The 10,620-nt window shown below is 35.2% G+C and overlaps 2 protein-coding genes across 2 annotated transcripts in view; both read left to right on the plus strand.

Moving 5' to 3' along the window:
• LOC144445556 (small ribosomal subunit protein eS21-like) overlaps window positions 1-10,620 on the plus strand; it is a 372,415-nt gene that overhangs the window by 338,215 nt on the left and 23,580 nt on the right. The gene's annotated exons all lie outside the window — the stretch shown is intronic.
• On the plus strand, window positions 6,613-10,012 carry LOC144445868 (uncharacterized). Its single transcript, XM_078135510.1, has 3 exons — window positions 6,613-6,730; window positions 8,226-8,296; window positions 9,119-10,012. The coding sequence occupies exons 1-3, from the start codon at window positions 6,613-6,615 to the stop codon at window positions 10,010-10,012; spliced, it is 1,083 nt and encodes a 360-aa protein (XP_077991636.1).

The raw sequence follows: 10,620 nt of genomic DNA on the forward strand, positions 1-10,620 counted from the left end.
ATATTTCCCTCTATGCCTCCCATACAGTGACAGTAAGTCTTTAAACATCCACAAAGCCATGCGGACTTTGCTCCCTATTAGATATATCTGTTTGCTTTCCGTGATGCCTAATTTTGCTGATGATGTCATGTCAAAAGCCACATGGTCTAAAAACATAAATAAATTTCAATATGCAATTATTTGTCCATGTCGTTTGAATTTTGATAAGTTAATATAGTTTCAATCCCAGTCTGTAGTGTCTGTAGTACCTGGCAGGCCATGGTCTTGTTTTTTGTTTTAATCAATATTCAAGTCTACTTAATGTCTGGTTTGTTTGGCCGTACATTCCAGGTTTTTTACTATGATATCACAAATATAGACCAGTTACGGAAAGTAGTCAGTGTCAACAAAATACTGTAACACGGACATTTCTTGTAGTTTAGGGACATTGGTGCTTGGATTATTTTACAGTTCACGTTACCTAGGCAGTACTATAGGAAGTAGTACACGTGTGTTTTATCGAAGAGGAATATGCTGAAACAGTTCTTATTTGAGCAGGAAAACTGTTCTCCATATGGGTTACATGTACCATATATACGTAAAAACGCATCAGTAACATTTGTTGTGATTTTGACGGTTTTTCTTCTTTTTTGTGCTTTTCTGCATGCCTGCGTTTCTACCAGTTAAAAATCGGAACAAAAAGCACAAAAAACAAGAAAAAACCTCAAAATCACAAGAGGGTAGAGGACTCTGTGACTTTGGAATGTTACACTGGATCCATTGGTTCAATGGAATGTTACGCCAGGTCGTTTCAAAAATCAAGTCTGAAAGCGGACTAAATAACGCACTCTTGTTGTTGTCGGTGATTTAAGGCGGATTGTACTGTGTTTTGCAGTGTTAAGCCCAGACAAGGAGTTTTTTTAGTGGTCGTTGATAAATTGTAAAACGAGCTATAATCTGTAAATTCTATCTAAAACGTCCCAAACGACCCATAAACGAGCATAAACGGGCCAAAACTAACCAAAACCAACCAAAAACTAGCCAAAACAAGCCAGGAATTGACTCCAATGTCTTCGACGGGCACACACTCACACTCCGCATACAGACACCATGCACCAGTGCACTGTGTTCAGCCATATTTGAGACATATTTTGGCCGAGGGCGCACTGTATAGAAGTACACACATGCACTTGTCCATACAGCCCCCGTAGCCATGTCCACTATCAATTACTACCTTGTCCGATAGATATTATTTATTAATAATAATAATTTGTAATTTCTTACTATGTAATGTAATGAATAAATCTTTATATTAATCAATAAATTAATCAATCCATCAACCTTTATTGCACAACAACATGCCATAGCAAGTACGGTAAAGTGAATACAATACAGTCATTTAGCCAACTGCTAGACGAAAGTGATCAATAATTATTTATTTATCATGTGAACATGATTTATTTTGTTTTGTAAATGTTATATATATTATAGATATTGTTAGCCATATTTAGCCAACTGACATGGAGGGCGCTGTCCGGCCTAATGTAGACAGTCTGAAACATGGCCATAAAAAACATGTTGATGAACGAATTTGGCCTTATTTTTGAGTAGCCATGTCATAGTTTTGATGGAAATTGTACGCATTTTTCCAAAACTGAAAGAGTCATTGTTGATGCCTTAGTATCCCTTTAGGGAATGGCTAAGGACACCCCCTGGTCACACTTTATATAGTCTTGTATTTCACCAGGTATATACCATCAAAGTTCTTAACATACGGTATTGAACTAATAAACTATAGTAATATGACTTTTGCTGTACTTATAATGCATGTTGATTATATTTAGAAAGTTAGTACAAAGAGAGCCATAATTTTTATAAACCTGAAGTATCACCAGCTTTGCCATTTTTTTCATCAAATAATCAAAGTTATATTCAATAATAATTTGTCAATTATAAAAGACATTGTATCTGTTGGTAAGTAGCCAATGTTATCCATAAGTGATGTAGTGTGACAGCTTGGTTTTCGATCTGTTGCCATGTTCAAATTGTACTAGTAGTAACTGTAGTATCATTTTTCGATCAGACAACCACAATATATTAAAATACCAATAATCAGACACTGTACATGATAATTTGTAGTTGATATTAGCCATAAGTAGTACATAACCGGGTTGAAATCATGATCGCCATCAACCTGATATACAATTGAATTTTATTTATCTATCTACAGCTACAACCAAATGTGTTTCCCACAAAAAATATACCCCACAATAGTAGTGTGTTGTAATGTAAAGACAGCAGATAGTCGTGAAGTTACCACACTTTATAGATAATATGGCAAATTGCATTGTTTCCTTACTTTTAATTTATGTTGGTTGAGAGATGTTTAACATGGTAAATAAATCAGTGTATAAGGAACAGATTTGTTGTAGTTTGGTTTTGTCTTTAAATGCAGTGTTATACAACCTCAACAATGATGATATTTGCAGTTGTATGCAGGATAAAGAGCTTGAAGCCCATCAACCACAACTCTACCCATGCATGACTGGAAGTGTGTCAATGTTACGCCTATATTTAAGAAAGGTTGTAAATGGTTAGCCAGCAATTACCGACCAATCAGCCTTACAAGTGTTGTCTGTAAAATAATGGAAACCTCGATAAGGAATTCTATTGTGAAATATATGAACAGTAATAACTTGTTTAGTGATCAAAAGTTTGGTTTCATCAGTGGTCGTCGTACTGTATTACAATAAATCATATATTAATAGTTTATAACCATAATGGCAGAACAGTAAATAGAGTGACAATACAGATCTAGATGTTTGGAAACTGAAACATGTTCAGTTGATATGTCTTAAACATATTAATATTATCATTGTTATTATTCCTCTTATTATGTTTTACCAAATTTTATTTTTTTCCATGTTTTATGTTAAATTTGGTACAAATGCATATTAAGGTAGTTTTGATTACCATGGCAACACATGTTCATAAAATGATCCCATTTTTGAACTCGGCATGACAAACTACTACAAGTAGGGTGGTTAATTTTCAAATAAACTTTATTATTATTAAAAATATTATATATTATTTAATTATATATTATATACTATTTAATTATTATTATTATTATCATTAAACAAGACTCACTTCTCATCTTTATTCATTCAAACCACACACTAAATTTAGAAAAATGTATACACATATGTGTGGAGTCGAGGCAGTGCTTCTATACAGTTCTATATTTATTTATTTGCACATTTGACCTGATGATAAACTTCCTCTTGGAAAGTTTCTTGTTGATGTAAACAGTCCTCCAGCAGTTGGCTAAATGACTGTATTGTATTCACTTTACCACGCTTGGTATGGCATGTTGCTGTGCAATAAAGATTGATTGATTGATTGATTGATTGATTAATTGATTGATTGATTGATTGATATAATTATTTATTTATTATATTATATTATATTATATAGTAAGAAATTACAAATTATTATTATAGATAAATAAAATCTACCGGACAAGGTAGTAATTAATAGTGGACAGGGGTCTGTATGTATAAGTATTTGCTATTCATATTAGTACCAAAGTGCATGTGTGTACTTCTATACAATGCGCCCTCAGTCGGCCAAAATATGTCTCAAATATGGCTGAACACAGTGCAAAGACCAATGCACACACTTTAATATTAACTCCAGTAGAGAATTGCTAAACCTGTCCATGTCAAACACTGAGTCAACATTTGACACCTAAAGGGTATAAAAAGCCTGACACGACGTATCTTACTGTCTATAAAACATGCCGAATGATTGGAAACAAAAGAAGATGACTGCCTTTATCTTCAGTCTAATGCTCGTGTCCGTATTGTGCATTTTTTACGTGGGCAGGACAAAGATAATAATAAGTCCAGAGTTCTCGAAAGTAAGTAGATATTTTTTGTAACAGCTACTACATGTAAATGTTGCCTGATACAGACTCGTTGCATGAACAGAACATTGCTGTAAATAGCACTGTATTTATATTTCTCATTTGAAATGGCTATTCTATACTCTATACAGCCATGTAGGAAGTAGTTTGTTACCTTTTCAATTATCAATTAAATGCAAACATTGATCTACCCTCAGGATTATTTATTTCCTTAGGAATATTTTTGAAACCATAGCAGAAATGGAATGCTATTTCGATAAACACAAACTTTGATCTACCGTCAGGATTATTTATTTCCTCATTTAAAACACTTCTTGAAACCATAGAAGAAACGGATTGCTATATCATGGACGCCTAGCCAGATACCACCAATGTACCAATAAATAATCACATCACATTGTTAAAATGAACTACAACTTAATAATACACAAATAAATATACTAATTCATCTACAACTTGCCGCAAACTGTTCTTATAGTCACGTAATGTGTACTACTCGTTCGCAAAAAACTATAGTTTCTACTTATATCAATGTGGTTGTCGTTAATAAACTACAGGGGTTGTATAAGGTGGACGTGTACAGACACTTATCAGGCTATTAAACAGTGGGGTGTTTGTTCTAGAGCCCCTAAAATTATTATATTATCTGTATACTGTGAAGGCAAACACTTGGTTAGATTGTACTGTACAGAAGGGTTGAAACTGTTGCCATTTTGTCAAGGCCTCCACAGAATACTGTGCTGCTAAACCACAGATCAATGACAGGACTGGAGAAACAGAAGTGGCCGGCGTGTTAACAGTGACATATGATCGACGAGCGTAATTTGAAGTGCAGTTTTAAAATAGTATTGCATTTATTATGCTAGAACAAATTTCTGAATTAAAAAGACCATATTACATATCCAAACTAGTAAAGCGATGTAGAGTGATGTCATTGACACTTGATATAAAATAATGTTCAAAAGCCAAGATTTCTCATGAAGTTGGCTACTGATTTTAGTAAAAGTTGAATGATCAAGTTTCAAGAGCATTTACGTGTAAAACTAAAACCAAGGTACTAGAACTAGAAAACTGCTTTTTTTAAATCTCCTGTTTGGCTAGGGCCATAGCGTACATGTGATTCTTATGTTGGTAGCATTTTAATCTACGCATCTGAGGTATGGGGAACACACAAAGGTCATAGTGTACCTGTATACCTGTATAATGTAGAAAGAGTACAGTTAGATTTTTGTAAACAAATTCTTGGTGTGAAGAAGTCTGCATGTAATACGATAGTGTATCAGGAGCTTGGTCTCTGTCCCCTGAAATATATTAGCATATATTGTATGGAGGTTGTTATGTATGTATGTATGTATGTATGTATGTATGTATGTATGTATGTATGTATGTATGATAGAGTTCAAATTCATAATTCAATGAATTGGTTATTCCATATTAAGCAGGAATTATTGACTTTGGGATTTAGGTAACATTTGGTTTAATCAGTGTCTTGGTAACAAGTACCTTGTTGTTATAAAGCAAAACATTCTCGATCACACTAAGCAACATCTTTTAGCACAAATTGGAGCGTCACCAAAATGTTTATTGTACAAACATCTGAATTATGTATTTTGTATACAATATTATTTATGTAAGCCAATTCCAAGTTTAGTAAGAAATTGCTTTCAAAGTATCGAATGTCACCTACTTGACAATAGAAACTGGACGCTACCGTGGTAGGTTAAACATGTGAGGAACCAGACTCTGTGAGGAACTGTACATACTGAGTTTCATCAGTCTAGTGGAGGTGTGACGAACTGTGCATACCGAGTTTCATCAGTCTAGTGGAGGTGTGAGGAACTGTGCATACCGAGTTTCATCAGTCTAGTGGAGGTGTGAGGAACTGTGCATACCGAGTTTCATCAGTCTAGTGGAGATGTGAGGAACTGTACATACCGAGTTTCATCAGTCTAGTGGAGGTGTGAGGAACTGTGCATACCGAGTTTCATCAGTCTAGTGGAGGTGTGAGGAACTGTGCATACCGAGTTTCATCAGTCTAGTGGAGGTGTGAGGAACTGTGCATACCGAGTTTCATCAGTGGAGGGTCTATGGTTTCATCAGAAGAAGGTGGAAACAGAGGAGGCTGAAAGGCGGGGTGCCTGTTAAATGCCATGTTACATCTGTGAAACACAAAGCCCACATTTTAGCTCTAAACTTCTCTCTAAATTCGTATCGTTTTAGTTTTTTAATTTAGTTTTCTGTGCAAAGTTGCCTTAGGTTGACCATACAACAGTCAAGGCAGGTCTGTCCTGATCGACCTGACGTGCAATCGGTCAGCAAATCGGTGTCAACATTTGTACAGAAACAAAAGACACCAGAGAAGGACCAATATAAAATATACATCTTTTTAAAGATATACACAAAACTTTATTGGGTTTAATGTAGTTGCTTTAAATACTAATTGATTGAACTTGATAGGAGAGGGTATCTTACTAACGTATAAAAAGCACATGATGGTGTCAAAGGTTATTGTTATAATTAATGGCGTCTTCCACGAGGTTCTAAAAAGTACTGTGAATACACTTGCATGCCAAATTTTAGCTCATAAACTTAAACGATGAAGTTATCAAAAACGTCTATATACCTGCCACTACTGAAATTCAGATTTTCATGAAAATAACCAAGATATAATGCATGCCAAAACCCAAAGTCGAAAATCGAGGGGAATGGAGAACAGTAAGCCAAGAAGGGTGCATATGGCTTATGGTATTTGGCAAAATATGTTACAGGAATCTCATCCCAAATTATCAAAGACAAATATGACAACAGAGAAGACCACAGTCGGTACATATGCCCTAACATTTTTCATTCATTCAGGGCTACCTTGTTTCGTTTCATTTCGTTTCGTTTCATTTGTTTCGTTTCGTTTCGTTTCGTTTCGTTTCGTTGGTATTCAACGAAATGACACGAAACAAAACAAAATGAAACGAAACGAAAAATGTTAGGGCATATGTACCTATTGTTAATCCCATTGGTAATAAGCAAATTAGGTCTACAAATCTCAATTTTGGTCAAAAACTTATATCTCAAAAACTACATATGGTATGGGGTTGAAACTTGGTGAGGATGTTCCTGGAGGTGTTATTCTGCAGTTAATGTTTGAAACTCACCAGTGTAACCATGACCACGTCCTTAGCAACAATGAAATGATGATGCATATTACAAAAATAACAATAGGGATGGGTAGGCAAGTAAATAAATATTTTTCAATTGTAGGCAAATATGCCTAGCAACAAGACCACGCCCATAGTAACAGCCAAACAATTAAGTATATTGTAAAGATATTAACAGACATTAATTAGCAAGGGAATAAACATTCAAAAAATGTTTGCAAATACACCTAGCAACAAGACTATGCCCATAACAACAAATGAATGGTGGTACCTATTGCAAGGACAATAGCAGTAATCAATAGACAAGTGAATAAACATTCATAAAATGTATGCAAATATGACTAGCAATGAGAGTATGTCATGGCAACAGTCAAATGATAGCATATATATGGTAAAGTGCCAAGTGTTATTAAACCAATTTAATTTCCCCATGTGTAACAGGTTCCACACCATCCCCACTAACTATCATGAGGGATGCTGATATAGCATATGTTACAAGCCTCCTAAGAATGAAAGCGAATTTTTTCATTTTTCAGTTGCCTTGTTTTGTTTCGTTTCGTTTCGTTTCTTTTCGCTGAATACCATAAACCTCGTTTCGTTTCGTTTCATTTCATTTCATACCATTTCATACCATAAGCCGCTGAAAGGTTCACACATGACACCCATGTGACCGTTGCTCAATACGCTGATAATCTTTAGGTGAGTACTTTATGCTTTTATCCGTTTTCTTACCATTTACGCCATCAGTCTTTCGTTCAGACGATCAGTATTTTTAAAATGGCCATTACGAGTGTAATGCAACAAGGTAATCGTGTTTTCAGTTTTTATAGTGTGTCTAAAACGAACACAAACTTTGGCAATAGACAAGTCAATGTTATCGATATCTACATTTCCGGGTTTTTCACCTCGGTCGTTTTAACACAGAATTATATTTATCCCGCTTTATAATGTGTATTGTCACTAATTTTTGTTGATTTTCGATGTTTTCAAGATGGCGACCCATATAAGTACTCGAAGTCGCCTGAACGTTGACGGCTCTCCTCCTACTCCTACTCAATGTTTATTGACACTCGTGTCGTGCAGTGATCGTTAACACTAACTATCAGCATTTCCTCTTGTGTTGTTCTTTTCACTCGTTATGAAGACATGTTTCTGTTTATTTTCAGATTCGTTGCTGGCAAGACTACAAAGATCTACAAAGCACGGTAGTACTGTTCCAAATCTGGACTTTCTTCAAGTTTATCTCGAATAAAAACCCCTGTGTTGACTTCTATAAATTTGTCTTGTGTGATAAAAAGACGTGAATGTAATTTAACTTAAACCCCTTCCCTACCGTCTGAGGATAGCTATATGACTGATGTGGACACATGGAAAAGACATTAAAGAAATAATAGCTTACATCTTACAAACTTGTTTAAAAAATTAATGTACAACGGTCGACGTCATGTATTACAAATTTGTATGATAGAAAATTGAGACCTCCAAGGCCTATTTTAGGTCTAGCTTATATATTCAGAAAACACTTAATACTACTTATTTTGGGATTTATGGCTATCGATGTAGAGAATACCCCCCCCCCCCCCTCTTAGCCACCATTGCTAACATACCACGCGATCGAAGTGTACACAATGGAGTTATCACAGTTGTTTTTTTACCCATCATGCTCTGTACCCCCCTCCAGCCTCCTCTGAGTTTCATTTTATACTTACATTGTAAATGTTCATTGTACAGGGAAATATGCGTCCGTTTCATACTATTAGAAAAAACCGCCTGTCTTCAAACTCATACAATTATTTTCCGCGTACATTAAGCAGATTTGTAATCTAGGCAAATATTTAAAACATGCAGGAATTTTACATTCTCACTATCATACATAACATAATTTTTTTAGCGGTTCATTCTCCCGTACATTATGTTTTTTTTTGTTTTGTTTTTCTTTCATCCACCACTATTTTCCTTGTGATGCATAGCTTATTTCTTTTATCATATTGTACTGATGAGCATAAATTGCTTAAACATTTTAAAGAATTGAATTATATGTCTCTTTTTGTTATTCTAGATTCACACCAGCAGGCCTAAAACTTGGTCTTACCTGTTGAGCTCCAATACCACTATAACGATACATGATGAAATGGGAGATTCTAACAGACAAGGGCAGCAATTCGGTTTTCTGAAACCTCATAATAACTTTGTAGTGCCAAATATTGCACATATTATCTGGTTTACATGTCACCCTTTTCAATTTGAGAATCTCGTAAGTATTTTGAGTATACACAGAATTATGAGACCAGAGAAAATACTGTTTCATACCGACTGTGAACCGGTTGACCGTTGGTGGCAGCAGGCGAAGGACGAGATTTCCACTTTAGAAGTTCATAATATGACGAGGCCAATGACAGTCTTTGACAAGAAACTTAATCCAAAATGGCCTGAACACTCTGCTGACGTTGCTAGGTTACAGATCCTTATGGAATGGGGAGGAGTTTATTTTGATACAGATATCTTCGTTTTGGCACCACTTGAACCATTGCGTTACTATGACTACGTTGTTGGCAGACCTTCTAAAAACGTATTAAACAATGGAGTCATATTGGCAAGTAAGAAATCAAAGTTCTTGGACATATTTTACCAGAGTTACAAACAATACCATGCAACGTGTTACAGTTGTGATTCTGTACTAAATCACCACTCTCTTGCTATGAGGAATATTAATCTGGTACACATTGAACCGAATAGCATGATAAAACCACCGTACACAGAATGGAAAAGTCTTTTCTTGAAACATTATAATTGGAAGGAAGGACACTTCACTATTCATGTTTGGTTAAAGATGTTCCGTCAGCATGGAAACGAGAGCGTCATTTTTAATGATGAAAATATCAAAACTGAAGACACGACATTTGGAGAAATGTGTCGATATATATATTATGGTTCTCTAGACCCGATATCCTAGATTTGAAGTCGAACACACAACATCCGTCTTTCTGATGTATACTTCATATTGGAAACTGCTTCATATTAATTGCCCTAGTAATGATCCAGCGTTTGCTGATATGAGTTATCAGACATGGCTATGTATTAGATGACAAAATAAACATTCATGGCTATTTATCTGGAGGTAATAGGCACCTAGGGGGTCATGACCATTTACCTGTAGGTAATAAACACTTAGGAGTCATGACTATTTACCTGGAGGTTATAAGCACTTAGGAGTCATGAATATGCATTGTTCATCCAATACATATGCATGTCTCTGCTAACTCCCATGATGCAATGCTGGACTAGTGCTAAGACAGTCACGTGCACTCACTGAATGCGAATTAAGGTTCAATTTGATACTTCTTGGCAATGGTGCAAAATTTATGAGTTTTAAAGTCATGAAATGACACAGAACCTAAAGTTTACCAAAATGTCTTAAGGGATTGTCTCAAGTAGTTATATATTTTCATGTTGTGAATTCCACTTTGTAAAGATTTTCCTTCTCGTACCATAGCTAAGAAATACAAGATTGAAATCAACAAACAAATATATACATGTACATAATAAAGTTAATGCAAAACT

This window comes from Glandiceps talaboti, chromosome 14 (genome assembly GCF_964340395.1).
Source record: "Glandiceps talaboti chromosome 14, keGlaTala1.1, whole genome shotgun sequence".
In the NCBI taxonomy this organism is placed as follows: domain Eukaryota; kingdom Metazoa; phylum Hemichordata; class Enteropneusta; family Spengelidae; genus Glandiceps; species Glandiceps talaboti.